Source organism: Macrobrachium rosenbergii, chromosome 43, assembly GCF_040412425.1.
Source record: "Macrobrachium rosenbergii isolate ZJJX-2024 chromosome 43, ASM4041242v1, whole genome shotgun sequence".
In the NCBI taxonomy this organism is placed as follows: Eukaryota; Metazoa; Arthropoda; class Malacostraca; order Decapoda; family Palaemonidae; genus Macrobrachium; species Macrobrachium rosenbergii.
The window spans coordinates 28,299,613-28,326,624 of record NC_089783.1 but is presented as its reverse complement, the minus strand read 5'-3'; the positions used below and the strand labels follow the sequence as shown (position 1 = coordinate 28,326,624).

The window sequence follows — 27,012 nt, the reverse complement described above, 5'->3', positions numbered from 1 at the left end:
TTTTGAAGACAAAGGGAATTGCATATTCATAAACGTAGAGAACCCTTAAATTTGCATTAGAGGGACTATATAATCTCATTTCAATTTGCTCCGTGCAAAAAATGACACGATCAAAAGGTTGTCTTAATTATAATATGCCAATTTGCATCAGCAGGAATCAAAGGGCTCTCCCTGAAGGAGTACATGAAGAACGGAGATGAATGATGAAAATATAAGAGTAAATAAATGAGGTAAAAAGGGAGAATAGGAAAGGCACAAGACATGAGAGATAAGAAAAAAATGCAAAGAGCAAAAATAAGTGATAACAGAGGAATGGATTCAGATAAAGGGCAAGATAGCAAGGTTAAGACAAAAAGTGGCTCTGGGGTTTAGCCTTCCGGGTCCTATCAAATCTCTTGGAATGAGGCTGCTAGACCCGTGCCTTTATATTGCCTGGCCGTGATTCACCCAACTCGTTCAACTACCAGGTACACAATTCACTGCTTAGGCCAAGAGGGGCACAGTGGCTTTTAATAAATCATGGTCGACTCACCTCTTTCTGGGGAAGCGAGCTTTTGAGCAATGCTCCACTTCATATTTGCTAGTGCCGCATACCTTACAGAATAATGGTAATATAAGAGAGGGTCAAGGAGGCAAGTCCTGACCCTGGAGACGTTACGTACCGTCTCGAAGATTTGTGTATTTATGGATGAGTGGTGGGAAGGGCTGATTCCTGGTTAGACAACGCAGGTGTGGAGTGGGAGTTCATCCGTAGTTCACTATCGCCATTGCACACAGAGAAAGATATAAATAAATATGTATATGTATATATATATATATATATATATATATATATATATATATATATATATATATATATATATATATATATATACATATATATAGATAGAGAGAGAGAGAGAGAGAGAGAGAGAGAGAGAGAGAGAGAGAGAGTCTAAAACAGGGAATGTAAAAGAATGAAGTCGAAAAATGAAGTTAGCTGTGATGACAATGATGAAAATGATGAAAATATAACGCTGCTCGAGAATTAGTTGAATCGCTGGAACTTCAGAAGTTTAAACTGTGTGCTAATGCTTTTTTTTGTTGAGCAGTTTAATTCCACAGTTTAATTGTCTCTCCCTATTTAATTTCCCCTCGTTAAATTCTCTTAAACGGTTCATTCTTCGCTGTTGTGTTTCGTTTTTCCTACTAGGCTGCATCACTCGTTGGATTCCCTTAGGCTTTTATTATCCGGCTTTTCATACTATGGTTGCAACTCAGCTAATGGTTTTTAATAACAGCGACAACAATATGCCCGTGTCATGGCATCACCTGTTACCTGGGGTCAGTAAGGAGTTTAAACAAAAAACTGATTTAGGGAAATTTAAACTCTGATAGAGAAAACTGTATTTTGTTCTACTGCTTAATGTTTCCTTCATTGCAGCTTATACACATCAATTAATTTTTGGAACGGAAGGAAACTAGGAGTGAATGAAACTCGATTTTTTCATCACTTAATTGCCATGTTTAACTTATAACCGGAATTCATTAATTATTCATGCTTTTCACGTTTCGATGTTTTCCAAAAGAGTTAATAATAAAAAAAAAATACTCCCAATGAATATAAAACAGGAAAATAAATGTTTGACAATTTTAATATCCAAATTAGGATCTTATCATTACTAAACTTATTTTTAACGTTTCCTCATTTCTATTTTTGATACAAATCGCATGACAAATAAAGATATCGGGAGATTGTTATAAATGCCTACTGTCTAAGACGACAGTAAAGATAACATAAAACAGAGAGACAAACTCTTATCCATAATCATTTGTCGCAATCCCGTCTTCCAAAATAGAATTTTCGATATATAATTATCGGATATTTGTCTCAATGGAAACTGGAATATTTTCGTCGAAATCAAAGGAGGAAAAATGCTATCAACCATGTAAGAGGAAATCGCACTTACCTGGTACTGATTCCAAGAAGTATTTGAGTATACTTCTTATTTCGATAAAAATATTCCAGTTTCCAGTGAGAGAAATATTTGATAATTATATATAAAAAAATGGGTATGGACATAATTAAGGAATTCACTTACTTTGTAAAGAAACAGTTTCATTTGGAAGACAGGATTGCGACAAATGATTATGGTTAAGTTTTTTTCCTCTAAGCACAGAATGAGGTTACAACCAATTCCCCTTGCATCCTGCTACTGAAAGTGTGTCGAGTGTGGGACGACCTATATAAAAGTGCTATGATAAAGCGGAAAGATTAAATGACCTGATGACAAAATAATGAACCTATTTGTGTTCCCAATTCGAAGTAACAGCACAAAATGCCGAAGCGTTCGTGAATACCTTTCCCCAAATACAGAACCCTGAGCGAATGGCTACGGATTATGAAATCAGACCTCCACAGAATTTTCATCCATCGTTCCGTTGTATTTCAGATAATGTGATTTATTGGAGGGGAAGATAATTCCCCCTCCTCCACGTCCCTCTCTTCTCCCTTAGCCGCTTCTCCTCTTCCCTTGGACTCTTATCCACCTTTGATTTTTCTTCCTATTCCTCCTGCACAGTCCGTAAATCCTCACATGATAAAGATCTCACGTTAGATTTGGCGAGCGTTTTCTCCACTTGCGCGGAGGTTCCCGACTATGCATCGAGTTTACAAAGTTTGGGATGTTTATGTCTTTATAATATTCAAAGGATATTTATTTTTCATTACACTTTTAAATATTTGTTTACGTACGTGACGTACTCGTAGAATGTCAACAGACTAATGCAGTAGTTTCTTTGCAACTTTTGTTGGAAGCACTACTAGTTTGTGTTTTGATAATATTTAGCTTCTGTGGTGAAATATTTATTCTAAATACATTTGTTATCTTGTAAAATACGCCATTTATAAGATTGATATTTTTGTATCAGTTACAAAGTAATATCTTTTTTAATTTTTTTTATCCTTTTGGATGAGGCATCTAGTCATGTAATAGCTTTGTATTCGTCGGTTCCAAAAATTACTTCAATATTATTTCATCTTTTGCGCTACGCTGTTCACCTGAATAAGAATTTGCATCATGTAAAATGCAATACTCATCCCAGTACTGTAGTGTATCTCGTAGAATGCGATATTTATCCTAGTAACACATTAATTTTGTTATTTATAACAAGTATCCCATCTATACACCGATTCAGGGTCGTCATTTATATGATCGCTTTATTCGAAAGCAGCTGCAGCAGCAGCAGTTATATTCACGTAATTCACTTCTGATGAAACCGAACTGCTCATGGATAAGCGCAGAAGATACATATGTGAGTTTGCATTAGCGAGACGCCAATCTCGATTCAATTTGCTTGATGCAAAAGTACACCTTGACGCCGAGGTTTTATTAATTATAGCTTGCCAGTTGGCTGCTTTAGAAGCAAACAAGCTCTGCTTAAATGCGGAATAGTGCAGGGAACTGGAGGAATGGGGACGCAGGAAAGGAAGGGGGCGGAGGGATGGATCACAGGATGACGCCAAGCGAGGGAAAGAACGAAGGAAGGGTAAATGAAAAAACGAAGAAAGGCAAAATTTGCAGATAAGAGACTTGCCAAAAGAGAAGTGGATAGTGGGATATAAAACAAGAATGGACAGCGGAGAGACATAGCTCAGAATGAAGGACAGATAAGAACGGGCATAAAGAAGCTACGAGAGGGAAAAGTCATTAATATACGGCTCTAGAGAGAAAGAGATAGGTATGATAAATGAGGGAGAAGGTAAAATAGATAAAAAAATAGATAAGAAAGAATTGTAAATGTAGAAATGAGCCGATAAGGATAACCAGGAAATTCTGCTGTATTGACGAAACGACTCGAACGAAGAATGTAAAACGAAGAAGGAAAGGAATTGGAAGGAAATAAAAAAAAGTGACTGAAGTAAAGAAAGAAAAAAAAAAAAGATTCGGAAGAGGAGCAGCAAACTAAAGCAGGCAAAGAGAATGGAAGCTTAACTGCAGTGTTATCGAGGAAAGGGTCAGGGTTATTTGCGTGGGAATAACACACGCAAAAAAAAAGAAAGACAATTAATTGGGCAGGGTGAAAGTCTTTGCTGCTGCTGATAATGATTATTTTTTGTGCATTCCCTTTTATTCCCCGTACAAAGAATCGACCACACAGACACATAAAAAGATATTAAAAGATTCAAAAGAAAAGTCCTGGGAGTCTGCGATTCATGATGCTGTTTGATGAAGATACAAACAGTTCGTGATTTTTCATGACAGCTTTGATATTTCTAAATAACAACAAGGCAAAAAAAAAAAAAAAAAAAAAAAAGAGAGGGAATTTGGTATGATGCGCCCATAAAATATAATGCTTACAATACACTACTCTGTTTGTGAATAAAATGATCATCTATTCCCTTTGGCACCTTGGCTCGGCAGAAGTTCTTTATTTACACTCCCTTTCGAATTCAACTGATGTTGGGTTAATGAAAAGGGTTCAAAAGACAGTAATTTTGCTTCCTGTATTGGTAACTCCTTAAGAATGTATATGGAGCAATGTTTAGATACACACACACACACACACACACACACACACACACACATATATATATATATATATATATATATATATATATATATATATATATATATATATATTTTATATATATATATATATATATATATATATATATATATATATATATATTTTATATATATATATATATATATATATATATATATATATATATATATATATATATATATATATATATATATATATATATATATATATATATATATATATATATATATATATATATATATATATATATATGCTCAGAAAACGTTCATAGAGCAGGCAGAGTACGGTGACTATACAATATACCAGAAGTGATATGTAGTTGGAAGTGAGAATTGAGTAACTGATCTAAAGCAAGGAAGTCTCCCAAGAAAGAGGACAAGTGCTCCTACGATAACTGTTAAGTAATGAGTAAACCTGGAGAATCTGCCCTGAGGTGTTAGATAACGTAAGCACATCTGCCAATGATGACAAGAACTACATCCCTTTCTGTTTTCTGTAAAAGAAAACTACTGTGACGGCACTTTTTCTGTCCGCCCTCAGATCTTAAAAACTACTGAGGCTAGAGGGCTTCAAATTGGCATGTTGATCGTCCACCCTCCAGTTATCAAATATACCAAATTGCAACCCTCTAGCCTCAGCAGTTTTTTTATTCTATTTAAGGTTAAAGTTAGCCATAACCGTGCATCTGGCAACGATACAGGACAAGCCGCCACCGAGTCGTGGTTAAAGCTTCATGGGCCTCGGTTCATACAGCATTATACCGAGACCACCGAAAGATAGATCTATTTTCGGTGCCCTTGCTTTTACGCTGTACAGAAAACTCAATTGCGCTGAAGAAGCTTCGGCGCACTTTTTACTTGTTTAAATCTTTGAACTTGACCGGTCCAGGATATGATGTTCAGAGCAGGTAACAATTTGTTGCCAACTCGCTAATGGCGGAAGACTGAGATTCAGTGTACAAACTGTCGAAAAATATTGGTAGTCTAGAATGACCATTGGATACATACGGGAAGGATCGTCATGTATTAAGAGGAGAAGGAGTCTCCTTTACTGTCTAAATTAGATGACTCCATATTCTGGTAATCAGACTCTTAATGGCTCCTTAGAAATACCACATACCTTGAGATTATAATATATTTCGGATTTAGGAATATTTTGATGATACTGATGAGACGGAAGACTGATAAGTGATGAAGGCGGAAATCGTATTTAGGAGGTAATTCATGATTTCTAATTCGATGGTGAAACTGAGAGTGTTCAAACATGATACTTCATTTCATCAAGCAAAATAAAAAAAAATTAAAATTAGAGCCATATTGACTTTTTCTAGTTACATAATTTTTTTTGAGTTTTTATAGCAACATTCTTTTGATGCTGGAAATGAGTAGGGAGAAATGAAGAGGAGATGAGGTTCCGTTCTGGAACAAGATAAACATCAGGCCACTTAGAGCTCATTGAGCATGTGGTAAAAATTACAAGTCATAGCTAAGTGATGGTTCCTAAACGCAACTTGTATCTGTTTCTCTTTTCTTCTCTTTACACATATAAGCTTGCCAATACATACATACATGCATACATACATACACACACACATATATATTATACATTATATATATATGTGGGTATGTATGTAATATATATATATATATATATATATATATATATATATATATATGTGTGTGTGTGTGTGTGTGTGTGTGTGTGTATGTATGTGTGTGTATGTGTGTATGCATGGGTGTGTGTGTGTGTGTGAAACAGAGAGGGAGAGAGAGAGAGGAATACGATATAGCTATAATATATATATATATATATATATATATATATATATATATATATATATATATATATATATATATATATATATATATATATATACATTTAAGTTTCAAACCCTGAATTCATCAATATTAATTTTCACGAGGAAATGGATTTGCGGTTAATTTGCAAGACGTAAATTTCGCGTTCACCCTGTGACTGAATTAATTAAAACCAAATGACCCATCGGCGTGTCAATTCAACAAATAATTGGGACAAATTTCTGAATAATTTTATTCCGTAGTGATTCACAATTATGAGAAATGGGACACAATGCAGTCTATTACTCTTTTTTTGTCCACGTCATTATTAAAAGCTCTGTCGGGAGCGTTTATAAATTCACGCTACTTATTAGAACGGAAATGTGCCATTTACAATAAAAAAAGTGGCGCCATGTAAGTGCACATAGGTAAAGGGACGATGTTTTGTTCTACTGTAAGTAAGCGTTTAAGTGTTTCCTCTTTAACAAAGTTCTTTAAGTGTAAAGGCCTGAGTAGAACGGACAAACTTGTGTCCTTTTGTAGCCCAGGTTTGAAAAAGGCAAGTAAAAAGGTGAGCAGTTTCCCAAGGGGGCGGAGAGAAGCAAGAAGGAAATTCTAAAGCTTCGAAGAAGAAGGAACATAGAACATTCATGATGATCTTGAAGACAAAAATAGAAATGCACAATAGCAACATACGGAAAAAGCATGAACTGCAGTCAGGTTTTAGTGGACAAAGGAAAGGGTTTGTTAATTTGTTCATATCAGAATACTGCTTACAAGAGACGTACAAAAGGAGGTAGTGCCTATGGATTTCAGTGGACAGAGGAAGACTTATTGCGGTCAGGATGAAATATAGACAGCACGCAGAGCTTATAAACGCACTTGTAAAGATATATATACAATACACAACAACACAGTGTCTCAGTAATATAAAACACGACGAATAAAAGTAACAAATGGTACTAGGCAGGGGCGCAATGGATCATCAATATTCTTCCTACTAGTAACTTATGAGACCATTGAAAAGCTAGAAAATACAACGGTATGATTCAGGAATGAAATATCAGGAATCGTTGCACTGTTCTATGGAGATGATGGTTTGATATTGGAACATTCTTGGGAAGACATAGCAAAGGCCATGAAAAATCTCATACAAAGAGCTTGTAAATATTGTGGCCTAAATATTAACAAGGACAAACAGTGTGTTAATATTCACTGACCGGTACAGTATACTGAGGACATGAAAATAGCTAAGTAGGTAAAATATCTAGGCTTGACAATCATGAACACAAAAGATTACCTTAAATAACAACTTAAAAAGGCAAATAGAGGCAAGAAAGATGGCAAATATGGTCAACTCATAGGTAAGAGCTACAGCAGGATGATAGCAGGTACTCTCATTTAAAAGGATTAGCAATGCCATCATTCATGTACGCTAAGGGAGTGAGGAAACTCATCAGACGGGTAACTGATTGAATTGCAAAACAGATAAGCAAGGTTACAGGGCAATACTGAAAGCATCAAGGTACATAGCAAGTTGTGGATTACAGTCTGAAACATGGGCTTTTAACCCACCGCTCAAGGGCTATGAAGAATATGCCATTCTGTTTGAAGTACACCCTTAAGAGTGGTGGGAATAGCCTCCCCTGTGAAAAAACCTTAGACCAGCATAAAGACAAGAAAACGCTTTGGATCTTGCAAATCCAAATGTACACGAAGGAGTTAGACTAAAAAATTAAGTAAAACTGAATCGTTAAAGGAAAACATTTAAAAGAAATGATAAGAGAATGGTATGCAAAAGGATGGGAAAGAAAAATTTAAGAAAAATCAACTTTAAAAATCTATAGGAAATAGGTGACTACACGAGAAAGGGAACTGGATATGTTAACACCGTAAAAATTATGCTGAATAGTGCAGCTAGATTAAACACGTTAAGAGAGAAAAAATCAAGGGGGGAAAGATATTAAATGTTTGTTTTGAAGAAGTAACTGAAAACGTTGAACGTTCCTACACTCTTAGGAACTGATATAGATTCAAGCACCAGTCATATCAGGAAAATGGATAAGAACTAGCCAACATCTTACTCTTCCACAGAACTACCCAAAGAGGAAACTGAAAATGGGAAAGAATTTATCGAACACATGTGATACCACAGAGAAAATATATTTAAACGAGCTCAAACAAAGTCAACATAGAACAAGAAGCATGGGAGCCTTTTCAAAAGCGAATCCTTACTACTACTAATACTAATAATACTGCTGCTGTTGATAGCAGCTAGACTTTGTAATCCTGAAAGGATCACCGAGGTGTCCTGATAGGCGTTACGAGGACTTCTGAAAGGAGGAGAATGCTCTTGTTTGCCTAACGGCACTGTCAGAAATTACTCCTGTCGAAGAGAGAGAGAGAGAGAGAGAGAGAGAGAGAGAGAGAAATGAGCTGAAGTAATATTATAAAGGTTACTTCAGATCCGATATATTAGACAGAAACAATAATCGAGAGAATACTCGTATGAGCAAGATATCAACAAGAGTAGGTGAGGTGCACATGAGGAAAGAGTGTGCTCTCCTCTGTACAAGTGCTACACAACGACCCTAATATTACAAGGCAGATAAACAATCTGATGACGTCAGTAATGAAGACATAAATCAACAAGATAACGACCAAGTAACACACCCCGGGGATCGGGCAATACCGGCGCACTTGCTTAGCCACAATGCCACCCGTTCACTTGCGCAGACAATTCGAAGCTGAGCGTAAGATCCGTGCACCTGCGAGTCATAATTCTCAATTGAGCATCATTATGCGCATTACGGAACTGTTTGCTTTGCATGCGTTCTTCGTTTCTTCTGCACTCATTCTCTCTACGCAATCTCCATTCAGAAACTTTAGTGATCTGATTTTTAACGTTATTATTATCAGCATTATTAGTAGTGTTACTATCGTTGTTGACCAAGCGATATATATTGTGGACGTTATTATTATTATTATTATTATTATTATTATTATTATTATTATTATTATTATTATTATTTTACAGGCAATATATCCTTTCCTCTATAAGTTTTATCGTTTCTTGTTCACAGAAACCAAGTTCATCGGAGTTCAAAGTGACGTTGAGGGACCTAACCTTGACCTCTTCTGGTGCTTTCACGTGCGAGGTCATTTCCGACGAGAACTTCGAAACATTCAGGAAGTCGGCCAATATGACAGTCATAGGTAATGTCTCTCTCTCTCTCTCTCTCTCTCTCTCTCTCTCTCTCTCTCTCTCTCTCTCTCTCTATATATATATATATATATATATATATATATATATATATATATATATATATATATATATTTTATATATAATATGTATATATATAAATATATATATGTGTGTATATATATATATATATATATATATATATATATATATATATATATATATATATATATATATATATATATATATATATATATATATATATATATATATATATATATATATAAGATTCAGGACTTAACACTCTATGTCATTGGGGTACGCTCCTTCCGGCCCTTAGCTGCTTCCACTTTCATTCCTTTTACTATACCTCCATTCAGATTCTCGTTTTTCATCTTACTATCCACCCTCCCCTAACAACTGATTCGACATTATTTTGAACACTGAATGACCTCATAGCTCTCAGTCCTTGGCCTTTAGCCTAAATTTATATTCCAGTTCCATAGAGGTATAGCTATCTTCAAATATTTTTAAGTGAAAAATTATCTCTATATACATACATACATACATACATACATACATACATACATACATACATACACAAACACACACACACATACACACACACACATATATATATATGTGTGTGTGTGTGTGTGTGTGTGTATGTATGTATGTATATCATTGGTAAAATCTATTTTTTCAATTAGTTTTGAATTATTTGATGCCAAATAAGACCAATATTCCCTTGAATTGCTTATGAACTAACATTTTTCACTCCTCTTTCATTGTCATTTATTATTTATCCTATTGTTCCTATTTGTAATCAAGTAAGTGGTATAGAAAAATGATTTACAAAGAGAGACACAGTAGTCCTTTCACTCTCAATTATTGTTCGTCTTCGTTAGAAATAATCACTCTCTTCATTACGTCTTTTTCATCTTCATCACTTCTGGTATTTCGTAGACACTGTTTATTTTTCCTTCAGTGCTATTATCATCTCTCTCTTTCAGTCATTCCTTTATAATTACTACTGCAGTTTAATTTCATTTTGAAACAAAAGTTCATGAAACGAAGATATTTTTGATATCATATCAAGGATCTTCGGAGCACTAAAGGCGTTACTGAAATACAGTTGAACATTACGTAGACGGAATTTATTTTTTGATGCTTGTGATGTACTATTGTATTCCATTATGGAAAAAATGAATTCTTGATATTTTGCTTTGCATTAAGTTTGCTTTAGTTATAAGTGTATGATTTTGGAAATGAGGAGAAAGTGGGTAATACATATTATTATCTACCTCCATATTTCGAACGATAGCATAAAGTTATGAATGTAGTTTATATATATATATATATATATATATATATATATATATATATATATATATATATATATATGTATATATATATATATATATATATATATATATATATATATATATATATATATATATATATATATATATATATATATATATATATATATATATATATATATATATATATATGTGTGTGTGTGTGTGTGTGTGTGTGTGTGTGTGTGTGTTTTCTGCCACTCCAAGGGATTCTGCGACCCACCTCAAGCGACTAAGTACCAAATAGATGTTTGTGAGCTTTGGTCAAATAAGTCATAAAAGTTTTTGGGGGGAACCTGGCATAAGACAATGAAAAGTTACACGAATGTCATGTAACAATTAAGCAATTTAGTACATGCGGTGCTTGCTCTCTGATAAAATACTCGGAAAAAATCTGAAAAATATATAGGGTTAAGAAAAAAGTAAAGAAGTAAACGTCACTGAAGATACAAGAAAATTCTCACTGATTATTAGAGATTATTTTTTTTACCTACCACATCTGACTTTGTTTCCAACTTGTCAGAATTAGTAGTAGTAAATACGCAATTTTAAAGTAATCCTTACAGGTATTTTTTTAATACAGAAAATAACTCTTAAATTTATCTTTCGATATATGAAAAAGAAAATTAGATAGGAGAGAAATGTAAAAATACTGAAAGAACAAAGGAGGATTCTGATAAAAGTAAATATTTTTTTAACTCCATGCATCAAGGGAATGAAAATCAGAATTGTATTGATGAAGATTAGAAAATTATTAGTAACTAGGAGAAAAAACAAAACAGAATATGAGGAAGACTAGTTAATGTGAGTATAAAAAGTTCCGATAACTGTAAGAATTCGAACAAAGAAGGATTCTGATAAAATTAAATATTTTATTAACTCCATGCATCAAGGGAGTGAAAATCAGAATTGTATTGATGAACATTAGAAAATTATTAGTAAGTAGGAGGAAAAACGAAACAGAATATGAGGAAGACTAGTTAATATGAATATAAAAAAGACTAAATGTGAATATAAAAAGTTCCGATAACTGTAAGAATTCGAATAAGGAAAGAGAAAAAACCAAGAAGTGACGAAACAAACTTAGCGTTGAACGTACATCAAGCAAGAAAGTAAAAGCTTGAACAAGAGATTTCACTGATAAAAGATCCGAGGAACGAAAAGAGAATCGTTTTACCAGTTTCATAGCCTTCATTAACCTACAAAGGTACATTGTAATCACCTCGTTTATCTCTGATATGATTAACCTTTGTTTCTGAAATATTTGTCGTTACAATCACATAGACGAACGATACTCCGGGTTTTGAAAATTCAGAGGGAGGGGCTTGGCTCCATATTTAGACTTTTTCTTTTTAAGAGCTAGAGGAGTAATGAGATGGAAATCATTAGGTGCATAATGAGTAATGGACGTGGAAGGTAAGGAGGACAGCTCTTGTTTTGAATTTCACAAAGAAAATAGCAGGAACAAAAAAGCAGTGTTTCCGAAACAGAGGTTAATCACGTAAGAGGTGCTTCCTTGTTAAAGATCAGAAACCTTTTGGAAACTATGTGATTACGCTGCTTTGCATTTCAGAAAATGTATTTTCAATTTCAGCCTCTCTAAAGATATCAGTGACCTGATGTCAAGACTGTTGAGGAAGAAATCTTGTAAAAGAAACAGATACCCACAGATACCCACAGTAGCGTCTCGGTGTCTCCATTTTCCTAATAGTTTTGGAAGGTATTTTTTCGATCTGCTTCTTCAAAGAAACCTGCAAAGAAGTATAAACAAAAGGGATGCTTTCCGTAAAGCATACTCATGTAGCACTGAAGAAGGTCAGTGTCCGGAAGGGTGAAAACCAGACGACACCAAATGTCTCTGGCTTTTTACTGCTTCAACCATTTACAACCATTTAGGCAGTTCATGAGCATAGGATATCCAGCAGTTATATTATTATTATTATTATTATTATTATTATTATTATTATTATTATTATTATTATTATTATTATTATTATTATTATTATTATTATTAAGTTAGTCTATGTATAAATACCATGGTTATAAAGAAAAGGCAAAATTCCTAAGCGCATAAACGAACTAACAGCACCAGCAGAAAAATTGTTCAGGTGAAAAAAAATGAACAAAATCACTATTAACTTCAAAGACTAAACTGAAAACGCTTATTATCCAAGCTACGTGACGTTGGGAATCAATTTACTTAAAAGCCTTATCGCTGGCTGATTATCATTACAATTTTTTATTTCAGATTTAGGGGTCACGGGAGGGGTGAGGGAGGGGGCCGGGTTGGAGGTATTTGAGCGGATGTGGATTATCCGCCGGTAATCCTTTGAGATACAGATTTAATGTGCTTGCTGGAGGGATAAATGCCTGAGGTGCTTTTATCTTTGATAATGTGATTATCTTTCCATTTAACGGAAATTTATTTTGGTGAACTGTTGACTTTCTGATGAATTTATACTGCGTTAAGATACCATGTATAAAATGAGTTTAGTTTTGAGTGGATATATATATATATATATATATATATATATATATATATATATATATATATATATATATATATATATATATATATATATATATCAACATACCTTAATATCTTACGGTTCGCCTGTGAATCAATCCCTCGCCCATCTAAAAGGTGAGAATCCATCCAAAATTCTACGTATATGTGTATGAGCATGTCAGTATGTATGCATGTATATATCCCTATTTACGCAGATACAAATCTCCTATGCAATGACCTGGAAGGAGGAAAAAAAATGTTGGATTACAAAACAAAGTCTATATTCGGAAGGGAAAAGCCGCCATCGTTCGTGCGTGAAATCACGGGGCATAACAAACTCCCGTCGGAGTGTACAAACACAGATTTGATTGATTAGACCAATACACCTTGGCATTTCTAGGTATATACGAGAATGGAGTAACCTGTCGGCTAGAAAGGTCGTTTACGAGTTAGGAATATGTAGGATGGACAGACAATGTGATATTTCTGAATGTTTTTATCAGCAAAAGGTAGTTTTTACTTTCGTTAAGCAATGGAAAATCAAGATGAATTGTTCGTGTTTGTGAGAGTATACTTGCGTGTGTGTGTGTGTGAGAGTGCGTGTGTAGGTGTATATTCATCTCTTGCCAAATTATAGGTTTTTATTTTCTTTTTCCGTCGCTCTGATCTTCCTTGCATAAAAATAACTACAGTTGAATTTTCAGACGAAATTCAATCCTAAACATTTGTTGACAACGGATTTATTAATCACTGAGTTATCTTGAATCATTCTTAAGTTTAATTACGGCTGAACGGTAACTACTGGAGTTGATTTAAATACAAAAGGATTGGAAATTAAATATAAAAAAAAAATAAAAGTGAAAAAATGCATAAGTAAAAACCATAGCTTAGTTTCTACCTGACCTGCAGAGATTTTGTCTTAGCTTGCCTAACATGGCCCATGAAATTCGGGGTTAAGCATTACATAGTTCCTACATGCTTCCTTTCTCTTCCTAGCTATCTATCTATGTATCTTTTTCTTCCTTTCTGTCTGTCTCGTTTTATGCTCAATATACCTCTCTCCCTTAGAGCTTCTCTTTTCCTTTATATGTTTATCAATTTATATATCTAAAAATCCATGCCTACAATGAGTGGAACAATTTCTCCTCCTCCTTCTCTCTCTCTCTCTCTCTCTCTCTCTCTCCTCTCTCTCTCTCTCTCTCTCTCTCTCTCTCTCTCTCTCTCACCCCTTCCTTCCACCGCTCCAGATTTCAGTCTGCGCTCCCGGCAAAGGGAATTAATTTAATGACGTCATTAAGGTGACACGTAGTTAGCGGAGGTCATTCGCATTTTCAAAAGAAACACAACGACACTTAAAGGCTCCTGCAGGTCGATGGCAGCACAGGCGTCGCTGGATCAAGGAGACGCTGAAGTTTACTTTTATACTTCTCTACTTTCACACTTTTATACTTGCAAATACGTTTTCGATAATCGCCTGAATCCTCCGAGGTACTATAAGAGGGTAAATGGGCGTTTAATGCTTCGTAAATACTTTTCGATGGTAGTGAAAACTGCTCACGTCCTGTGAGGTCACAAATGTTTTACGAGAACTGTAATAATTTTCTATGAAAATAATATTTCAAGAAAATTATAACAAGTTCTCTTTTATACCTATAAGACTACAGTATTTTAAGGGAAAAATGTAATGTTATTTCACAAAGAAAAACTGTTCTTATCCTGTGATGTCACCAATGTCTGATGAAATCTATAATAATTTTCTATGTAAATAATAATATTTCAAGAAAATTATAACAGTTATCCTTTATACCTATAAGACTCCAGTATTTTAAGGAAAAAAAGTAATACAATTTCACAAAGAAAAACTGTTCACATCTTATGAGGTCGCCAATGTTTTATTTTCTATGGAAATAATATTCCAAGAAAATTATAACAATTCTCTTATATACCTGTAAGACTACAGTGCTTTAAGGAAAAAATTAATGTTATTTCAAAAAGGAAAGCTGTTCATACCCTTTGGGGTCGCCAAAGTTTTATGAGAACTATAATAAATTTTTACGAAAATGATAATATTTCATGAAGGTTATAGCAATTCTCTTATATACCTATAAGACTACAGTATTTTAAGGAAAAAAGTAATATTATTTCACAAAGGAAAACTGTTCATACCCTTTGAGGTCGTCAAAGTTTTATGAGAACTATAATAAATTACTAAGAAAAAAGTAATATTTCATGAAAATTATAAAAATCCTTTTATATATCTAAAGGACTACCTTAGGGAAAAAAGTATTATTATTTCACAAAGGATTACTATAAAATCTTAATGAAATCAATAAAAGTATTGCATGAAAATAACTTTATTTCATGAAAACTTTGTTCAGTCATTATCTTGTCTATTTTATTTAATTCGATATTGGATTAGAGAGATTATGCATCACAGCTCCCCATGAATAAAGTATTCGGCAACATTTATCCTCTGGGACTAAATCTGACTTTGAAAAAAAGTTACGTACGGTACCAAATGATTTGAAATATAATTATATTAGTGTATTTCCTATAGTCATTTTTATCCCTGGAAGGTAAATCGTTGTAAAGTGGTAAACGCACAGAAAGACAAACATACACACACACACACACACACATGAGTATGTGCTTGCAAGAACAATAAAAAAAAATGGGTTTCTATTAAAACATAACTGTGGGAGTTAATATCACCTTTACTGTATGCTTTGAGACATACAGGTTTGTAATATTCAAACTGCAATCTCTTAAAAGCAAAAGAATGTTTTCGTAGGCCTTTACTAGAAGATTAATTCAGACTAAATCAACCATACAATGCAGTTGCGTGCCTTTGGCTAATTTTATCATAAGCAAAACATCACTAGAAGTCTAACAAGTCTAACATAATAACCGGAATAGCAATACTGAAACATTGCAACCCAAAATTAAGAATAAATTTAAGTAAATTATCATCATTATGAATGATATAAATTTTTAGCAAAATATGTAGTGCAGAAAAATGAAAACATTAATAAAAATGAAAGCAAAAACGCAAGGAAAACGAAGGTTGGAATAAAATTAGGAAACTTCATCAAAAAATATTTCAGAAATAATGTCATCAACTGAAGAGAAAAGTCAAAATAACAACCGAAGGGAAAAACAACTCATGCATAACAAGAGAGAGAGAGAGAGAGAGAGAGAGAGAGAGAGAGAGAGAGAGAGAGAGAGAGAGAGAGAGAGAGAGAGACAACTTCCTTTCTAAAGCCCATGCAGAGACTATAAACCAACCAAGGGAGGAGGAGCAGTTAAATTATTAGAAAATATTTTTCATGCAGAGCTGACACACTCACAAGATACGATCGAAAACAAACAATGGTAAAGGCATGTCTTTCCTTTCCTTATTGTTGCGGGACATAAATAGGATTACGATCTATGGTCGAGGTTTTATTCTGCCTGTCGGTATTCTTCTTCCTGCTCGTTCCTTCGTTCCTTCTGGTTCTCGTCGATTTGTATATTTTCCAAAAACAAACCGGCACGCAAATACGTTGCCTAGACGCGTGGACGGTGCAAGAAATCAAATATCAAATCAAACAAATAAAATGTTATTCACACGTTTCATATCTATCCATCTTTCTACATACGCACGCACACACACACACGCACGCACACATACACATACATTTATATATATATACATATATATATATATATATATATATATATATATATATATATATATATATATATATATATACGAGTATATGTATATATATATGAGGAACAAATTTTAAGGTAAAGATCCATATTCGTTCAAAAAAGATGGAACAACGCAAATGGTTTTCGGAGCTATTTAAACACATTCCTTATATTATAAGCAAATCAATAAGCAAACACAAATAGGTGACAAAGAGTAAGACGATAAGAAAGTACGATCGACCCTGGTCACCCCCCCACCCGAAACACCCTCCCCACCCCCGCCACTACCCAGCGAGTGCAGGAGACAAGAGCCATAAACATTCCTGGCGAAGATAGAGCAATCAAGCAAGCACAAAAGAGGGCAAAAATGCCTTACCATCTGCGTAATGGTCACGGCATCCTCGAAAGGGAATAAAGGAGTGAGCAAGCACCATCTCAGAGCACATTTATGTCTTGTCCACCGACACACATATTCTGAGACGTGGAACCTTCCTCAAGCATTGCGTCCCGCTCGTTCCACCACGCCGATATAGATGACTTCCACTCTGGCCTGTCTGCGGTGTTATTGCTGCATTTTGTCCCTGTCATATTTTTTGATCTTGGCTCTATCATATCTGGGAAAAGGGAGAGAGAGAGAGAGAGAGAGAGAGAGAGAGAGAGAGAGAGAGAGAGGACGACCCATTATTTATTTCAACCGTTTGTTGCTGACTTCTTTTTTTTCCTCTCTCTCCTTCCATTGTCTGCTTCATCAAATGCAATTAAGGCCATCTGGACCAGATGGGGAACAAAAGAAAATGTTTCCATTTAATTACTATTTAAGGGAGAGTTGAACTGCGGGTACCCAGAGCCACGTCTATTGAAAAGGCGTTCGTAAAATTTCAAGGCATGATGGCTCTGGGTTTTCCTTTCATTTCTTTAATCCGTCATGTCTCTGCTATTGCTGTTATTTAAGTTGTAGTAGTAGCAGCAGCAGGAGTAAAAGCAGGCCTTAAAAACAAAGAGCGTGCAAAATATTTTTTTGAGAGGACAATCTCTCTGGCACCGCAATGGAAGAGGCACCTGTTATCCGACTAAATGGAAAGAAAATGGGAAAATAAAAACTAAGAAACAAACCCAGAGCAAATGAAAGCGAAAACTATGTCATGGAACAAATGCAACTGACCTGCGTAACGCTGAGAGAGAGAGAGAGAGAGAGAGAGAGAGAGAGAGAGAGAGAGAGAGAGAGGTCGAACAATAGATGGAGCAATGGAAGCCCCAGCAAAGAATGATTTTGTCTGAATGATCACGGAAGTGACAACAAACGATGTCCCAGCCTCCCCCCACCTCGTACCCTACCACAAAAAAGAAAAAAAATACATTAAGTGGCACAGCTGCTGACAGATTATAAAGAACCTGCTTATGAACAGACCCTGTGAGCCCAATAATTCATTCTCTCACTCTTTCTATCTCTCTCTTCCTCGTCGTGTATTCATATATATATTTATATATATGTATATATATATATATATATATATATATATATATATATATATATATATATATATATATGTATATATATATATATATATATATATATATATATATATATATATATATATATATATATATATATATACATATTTATATATAATACATATATATATATACATGTAAAAAAAAAATATATATATATATACATATACATATATTATATATATAATACATATATACATATACACATATTATATATATAATACATATATACATATACACATATTATATATATACACACATATATATATATATATATATATATATATATATATATATATATATATATATATATATATACAGTATATATATATATATATATATATATATATATATATATATATATATATATATATATATATATATATATATATATATATATATATATATATATATATATATATTGTTTTTCTGGGTAAAGGTTGATCTCCATAAGCTCTTTTCAGCCATGATTGCAACCTACTAAAGTGGAATATCTATCAGGTATAAATTCACCACACAGAATTTCTCGTGGAACAAGCGAAATTCGCTTCCCCTCTATGGGATTGATCTCTGGTACTTCTCTGTTTGATCGCAGATCGAACCCATGTCCTCGATCTGTTGAGGATAGTGTCCTCTAAAGCTAAGAAAAGATCTAACATTTAGTCCAGTCGTTATCTTTTAAAGATATTTCTACATTCTTAAAGGTTTTAAAGATATTTTTAACTTTCTCAAACATATTCTGAAGATATTTCAGCTTTTACAAAAATATCTTTTGAAGGTCTTTTATATCTTCGAGCAATGTGTTTACATTTTTAAGCTTCCCAGAAATATACACTAAACACATTTTCACCTTTCTGAGAGTGTATTCTAAAACATTTTTACACCCCCGAAAATGTCTCTTAAAGATGTTCTTGTATCACAAGCCTTGTATCGCCATCACAGCAGAGTTAAACGGAAAATATCAGTTTCAGGTAAAGATTGTATGGCCTAGTTTCGATATTACACCAAGCTTTATTTATCATTTAACTTGTCTTTGTTACATTACAGGCAATATTAAGGCACTTGGCCAACATGAATATTGACATATATTTAGGAAGTAAAACATATTAGTAATTTTATTATTCCACTAAAATAACAATTTTATTGAGATGGCTAGTACATGGTGTTTGACATTCACAGAATGTATACGTATATATATATATATATATATATATATATATATATATATATATATATATATATATATATATATATATATATATATATATATATATATCCGTATACACTCTGTGAATGTCGAACACTATGTACTAACCATCTCAATAAGATTTTATTACCATGGTTATGTTGTTATTTTATCGGAATAATAAAATTATTAATAAATTTTACTTTTTAAATATATGTCAACATTCATGTTGGCCAAGTATCTAAGTATTCCTATAATGTAATAAAGACAATTTAAATGATAAATAAAGCTTGATGTAATATCGAAACTAGGCCATGCAATCTTCACCTGAAACATATTTTCCGTTTAACTCCGCTGTGATGGCGATACAAGGCTTGTGAATACAAGAACATCTTTAAAAGACATTTCCGGGGATGTAAAAATATTTTAGAATATACTCTCGGAAAGGGGAAAATGTGTTTATTGTATATTTCTGGAAACCTTAAAAATATAAAAACATTGCTCGAAGATATAGATCATCAAAAAATATTTTTGTGAAAGCCGAAATATCTTCAGAATATATGTTTGAGAAAGTTAAAAATGTCTTTAAAAACATCTTCAAGAGTACAAAAAATATCTTCAGAAGATAACGACTAATGTTAAATCAAATTACAGTTCTGTAGAGCTGTCTTTTATAAGACGAACATAAACAGTTAGGTTAGTGCAGATATGATACGTGATTATACACACACACACACACACACTATATATATATATATATATATATATATATATATATATATATATATATATATATATATATATATATATTTTTACGTTTTTCCGTGGTTTTAGTTTGAAATATGCTCTGTGAGACAGGTAGCAACAGTTTAAGTTAATTTAGCCTTGTGATTCTGATTTCGTGGGTACGGGAAAACGTAAAAAGAGAAAAAACAAAGGAGAATTTCATATGAGCTTAGGGCTCTTGTTACTGAGGAAATATTACGTAAAACACGTGGGCAAATTTAAAGGAGTGTATTTACATAAATGATATCAGTACGGGAAAGAGGAACTCAAGTAGATTACTATCCTGAAGGAGATTCCTACGGGATTGAATGAAACTGGGGATTTCAGACACACGGTCCGAGAAGCTTCCACGAAATAGGATCCCTCTGAAATGAGAGATATGCACATTATACGCCAGTAATGAAAATAGACAAAAGAATAATGAATTCGAAGCTGCACTGAGGGTGCCAAAGGAGTAATAAAGAATTAATACTGCCGATGCAAGAGGCGCACGGATTAGACAAGGGAGATTTCTGGCTTTCTCTTTAAGAAAATATTACGAGACAAAAGCGTGACTGAAATGGGGCTCTTCAGGGCACTTTACCTTAGCAGATTTTCCGAGGGCGTGTAGAAGGCGGTCCGTGGATGACTTGCGATTTCGAGGACGAGTTTCTTCCACGTGGTGAGATGCAAGGGCTTCCGTAAAGGGCAAAGCGATGGGGACTCCTCGAAGCTCCAAGCAATGGCGTGTGGGCTCGAGGAATACGGTTGAAGGCACGAGGAGAAGTATACTTTGGGAAGGGCCACGTGGTTAGGATGCAAGGGCATCGGTGGGGCCAGGTGTTGAGGACGTCTTCACAAGTTCACTCCATATCTTCCAGCCAGCGTGTGTGTCGAGACCTCGTGGGCTTTGCCTTATCCCCTCCTATGGGACAGGGTGCGCCCAACACAGATGCTTTGACTCATTGCACCTGCTGCCCGCAGGGGAGGTTTTGGCCTGTAGGAGAAACACCCAAGCCAGATTACTTTTTGCCTCGAAGGAAAGATCTTTATCAAAAATGGGAGCGCCTTTAATCTTTTAACCCTTGTTTTTAAGTCGATAGACAGATGGTCTATCGATCGGCCGGCTGGCAGTAAATGAACAACCAACAACAACAAAGGAGGGGGGGGGGAGGCAATTTGCTAGCGAATTCTTGCTAATCATAATACCTCCCCATACAAGATGATGTACATACCTCCTTCGGGTGTGTACATCGATATTCAAGAATGAGCGGCAAATGCTTTACGTTACTCTACATTCTGCCTTGGAATGAACTTTATTACTAAGGATTCTATGAAGCTGTGACATTACTTTTAATAACACATTGGGACAATTTTCGTTAACAGAACGCAAAGTGATTTAAACACTTGCAAAAGAATAATTACTTTAGATTTGGTTACCCACTGTAACTTTATAAAGTGACTCGAACAATTGCGAATTAATTAAGATTATAGGACCACGTATATGAGGCTATGGCCAACAAATGAAAAGAAATGGTTATTGTTCAAGAATTAAAATACACGGTTACTTAATTTTAGATAAAATGCATGCGGTTAGTACAATCTGCCTTGAAGAGGCTGTGTAAATGAAAAACAGCGTTTACTTTTGTAAATGACATCCCCTTTTACGCGATACTGTAATGACTATACATATTCGCATTGATAATTTATCTTCGTTTTAACGTACTTTGCTATCGTTAGCCGGCCCCACACGGATTTTGACAGCCGTATGCGGGCGAGTATTCGCGAGGTTTTAATTCGCTAACCTTAAACTACGCTAATTTTATCGTCCACTGCCTACTCAATGTTATGACGGGGCGAGCAGACAAAAGATGTGGGGTAGGACAAACAGAGATCTTGGAAGGAAATGGAAGGGGAAAAGGGATAATAATAACAAAAGGAAAATTACCAAGACGTTACGAATGAAACTTGACCGCATATGAAAGGCGGGACACGTCCCTCAGAGCTTACAAAAGGGGCATTTAAATCACAAGGGCAAGAGTTTATGACTCATGATTCATTAAAATTAAAGATAAATAAATGACTAAAAGAAAGTAAATGATATTGGCAGAAGAGCTAAGGAAAAAGAGTGAGGATTTTATTGTGTTAGGCGGGGAATTTATCGTCCTTTGCCTATAAATTACGGCCCGGACTATCACTTCAGTCCCAGGGCGAGAAAGTGCACCCGAAGGCGCGACTCCTTCAGGAGGGCTGACACGCACGCCCGGTGCCAAGGTATGGGCGCAAGGGCGTGCCACTTCTCACTCTGTTATTCTTAATGATTTATACATTGTGTGGGGAATGGTATCCCGTATTTAATTGCCTCTTGTGGGGATAATTTAAGGGAAGATTAATAGAAGGTGATAAGAGATAGAAGTTCCTGAGGAACGGAGGAAGATAAAGGAGGGTCTGACGTCCCCTTCTGGATTAGGGTGCCAAGACCTTCGAAAAATGAAATGGCGGCACAGGTGCCATGGGAGCTCTAGAGCTCTTTGTAAATTACCTGGAATGTCCCACGCCCGTGGTAATTTCGCCTCGAGTCTTTCTTAATGGGACAGTCGTCCTCGGCCGGGGAAGCGGAAGGCCCGCGACCGGAGGGCGGCACGGAGTACCACCTGGGCCTGCTGATGCGACAGCTGACGCAGGAGTGTTCCGTGCGGGGTTCTACCATGATCCGTCGCAGCTCTTGTAGTTCATCGGCCAAGTGAGATATGGCAGAATCCTGACTTGCAAATGCGTCGGCGACGGCTGAGGCAGAGAGGAGGCGGTCGGGGTGGCGTGAGCGGCTCGCAGGTAACGATGACCAGCTCAGGCACGGGTTGTGAGGCCGCACCTGCAGGTGAGCTTCCGCGGTGGTCGGGAGGAACCGTCTCTCTGACCGACGCTGGTAGCGGTGCCAGGCCGGGGAAAGAGGGGTCCTGAGTTGGATCCCGTGAATGGAGATCGGCGTAGCGCTCTGGCGCTGGCACTAGGGCAGAGTCAGGCGCTATCAGAGGTTTCTTGGGCTCGTCGGTCAGGACGGACGAAGCTTGGCCTGCTCGGGGCATGCAAGTGGCACCGGCAGGAATTTGGCATCTCCTGGGAGATCTGATTGGTGCCCTGGCACTGGCACTGAGGTAGGGCCGGGCACTGGAATTGGATCGGGAACCGATCGATGGGGCCACTGTACATTGTACTCAGGTGGCACTGGTGGGGACTGCACGTCCTTCTGGTACCCAGGGGCGCCAGTCTTGGCTGCTGGGAGAAGCGGGGAGGATTACTCGCGCCCGCGGAATGATTCGGGAATGTGGACCCCTAGATTGTCGTGATTTCGGTGGGGACTGGAAGTCCTGTCCCAGGATGACGTCATAGCCTCCGGGAGATGGCTTGCTACTGCAAGATTGCACATTTTGGATTGGTGAGGTCGTGAGACTCTCAATTGGACCGTAGGGAGTATCATCTTAAATTGATTTATTCCCTCGATCGTGACGAGTTTTCGTCTATTGACGATAGCTCCGTGGGGAACTCTGTCCCTTCGGATGAGGGGAGATTTGTGCGCCGAGTCCTCGAAAGCAGTGACTCGGCGCTGGCTCGCTACCTCGTGGAGGGCCACGTATACAGGCCCGCCGGCGGAGGGCCTAATGACTGGGGATCTGTGACGGCCAAGGCGACGGTGGGAGTATTTACTTTATTATTGCGTGGGCATTTTGCCCATGCGGGAGAATGGCCATAGACCTTGCACGCCGTGCAAAAGGTCTGGCTAAAAGTCTTTCGCGCTGCCCCTGTGGAGGGCGCAGGCGAGTTATTTGTCGGTTTTCCGGGAGAGAGGAGCCGGTTTCTTGTTCCGGCACTGTTCGGAAGGAATGCCCGTTTTCTTGCAATAATGGCAAGTTAGGGGCTTGCCCGAGTTCCCATTTTGTTGGAATTTGAACCTCCGAGGAGGGGACGGGGATTTATCTTCCGCCCCATGGATCCTTCTTGAGGGTGGTGAGTTTCCCACATGTCTGCTTATTCGGCAACACTCGGTGAGTGTTGCTGGGGCTTTTTCCACTATATGAGTGGCGAGGGCAGGGAGGCGTAGCGCAGGAAATGCTCGAATTTAAACCGCTCGAGTACCTCGGCGGTGTTAGTGGCGCTTCGAATCGAGCCATTTTGTCAACGCCCGCTCGAATGGTACGCCCAATCGGACCAAGTCTGGCCTGCTTCTCTGGGCTGCTCTCTCCAACGTCTCCTCCACCGCTCGGGGGTAATCTAAACGCGCCGTAACTGCTTGGCGTACGGCTTCCCAGTTTCCCGATCGTCTGCGGGAAGGGCGTGGTAGGCAACGAGGGCCTTTCCGCCCAGGAATTTAGTGAGAACAAGGGAGAGTTCTGGCGGGGAGAGATCGCAGCACTCCAGGACTCGTTCGGCCCTTTCAAGCCATACGCCGGGTTCGGACTCTGTCCATTTTGGCATGAACGAGGCGAGCTTGGCTGAGGGCACTCATTCCCGCGGCAGGGCGGGGGTGGCGTGCTGTCGTTCTAGCACCTGGAGCTCATGGGCGCGTTCTCTCTCTCTCTCCTCACGTTCTCTCTCCCTCTCTGCACGTTCTTTTTCCTCCTCCTGCTCTTGGGCAATTCTTGCCCTCTCTCTCTCCTCACGTTCTTTATCCTTCTCCTGCTCTTGGGCAATTCTTGCCCTCTCTCTCTCCTCACGTTCTTTATCCTTCTCCTGCTCTTGGGCAATTCTTGCCCTCTCTCTCTCCTCACGTTCTCTCTCCCTCTCTTCACGTTCTCTTGCTCTCTCAGCCTTGGCATCGTCCACTCGCTCTTGAACCCATGCTCTCAGATCTTGCCCCGATAGTCCCATGTCCTTCCCAGCGGACATGTAGAATTTGAAATCCTCGTTTTGTTGGGCTCTGGTATTAGCCATCTTGGAATAATGGGTATAGGATATGTCTGAAAAGACTCAATTGCAGGAATCTGAAACACTCAATTGTTCAGACTGCAGGCGAATGGATTTGTCTGAATCCGACAGGTGATTAGTAAGTCTGAGGAGACTTTTGTTAAAATTTGATATGTCTTGGAAAGACGTGGGTGTTCTTGGCGAACGAATTTTAATATGTCTCGGAAGACGTAGTTGGATTTTGTCACGCTCGGACTTGGCCGGCTGTAGCGTGAAGTTAAGGAGTTGTTCTAACGAACTAGAATGATCAGTCCCGTAAGGGCTTAGATGTGTGTGAACTACACTATATAATGTCTCAAAAGGACTTAATTTTGGGTTCCCGCAGGAATGAGAAATTCTCGCCACGTGAGACGTAGACTTTTTGTAGGAGTCTCTGAGGACTGGAGTTTGGAGGAATTCTCGCCACGTGCGACGTAGAATTTTAGGAGTCTCTGAGGACTGGAATTTGGAGAAATTCTCGCCACGTGCGACGTAGAATTTTAGGAGTCTCTAAGGACTGGAATTTGGAGAAATTCCCGCCACGTACGACGTAGAATTTTAGGAGTCTCTGAGGACTGGAATTTGGAGAAATTCTCGCCACATGCGACGTAGAATTTTAGGAGTCTCTAAGGACTGGAATTTGGAGAAATTCTCGCCACGTACGACGTAGAATTTTAGGAGTCTCTGAGGACTGGAATTTGGAGAAACTCTCGCCACGTGCGACGTAGAATTTTAGGAGTCTCTGAGGACTGGAGTTTGGAGAAATTCTCGCCATGTGCGACGTAGAATTTTAGGAGTCACTTAGGACTTGGAATTACGATTCGTCCCTTAGGACTTAGAAATTACTAACGGGAAACCCAAAGAAAAATGTATGCTGGGAAATGAATGGGGAAAAAAAAAAATGCTACACACGTGGGCATGGGGGGGGGGGGGTGCAGGTCGTCTGGCCAACACCGGAGTTATTTTTAGATTCTGTGTGAATGAAACCGTATATGTATAGACCGTCTGGGATTCCGGGGAATTTCCCAGTCGTCTGAGAGGATAACAGTACAACGGCCTAGTAATTTTCCCTATAAGCGGAGTTTAAATTTCGCTTTCCTAACACCTAACTCGAATTCTAACTACACTGAGAGAATTTCAGCAATGCAAGCTGACTTCGTCATGTCCCACGTGGGAATTTTATTCGCGCCTAAATAACAGTTCGCTAATTCGAAATGCGAAGTAAAATTTATCACAGAGGAATTTCTTTCGCACTATTCCTCGAAGCAAGAATATGGCAAGGATTTTAACACAGAGGAATTTCGCACTATTCCTCGAAGCAAAGGATGGTTAGCACTGGTTATTTCCTAACTACCTATCCTGAAAGGCATGCATTAAAGAATCTAATACGGCGGTTCTTTTCTCTCAGTGATTACATGCGTCCCTATTTCTAATTCCTAGGAACAGTCACGATTGTAAAAAGGTTTTGCTAAGATTAACACATTACTTACGTGGAATTT

At 37.0% G+C, this 27,012-nt stretch overlaps 1 protein-coding gene across 1 annotated transcript in view; it reads left to right on the top strand.

Moving 5' to 3' along the window:
• LOC136828691 (uncharacterized) overlaps positions 1-27,012 on the top strand; it is a 295,923-nt gene that overhangs the window by 224,735 nt on the left and 44,176 nt on the right. The window contains exon 5 of the mRNA XM_067086818.1: positions 9,428-9,560. Coding sequence (XP_066942919.1) covers positions 9,428-9,560 — 133 coding nt within the window. The remainder of the gene's footprint in view (positions 1-9,427; positions 9,561-27,012) is intronic.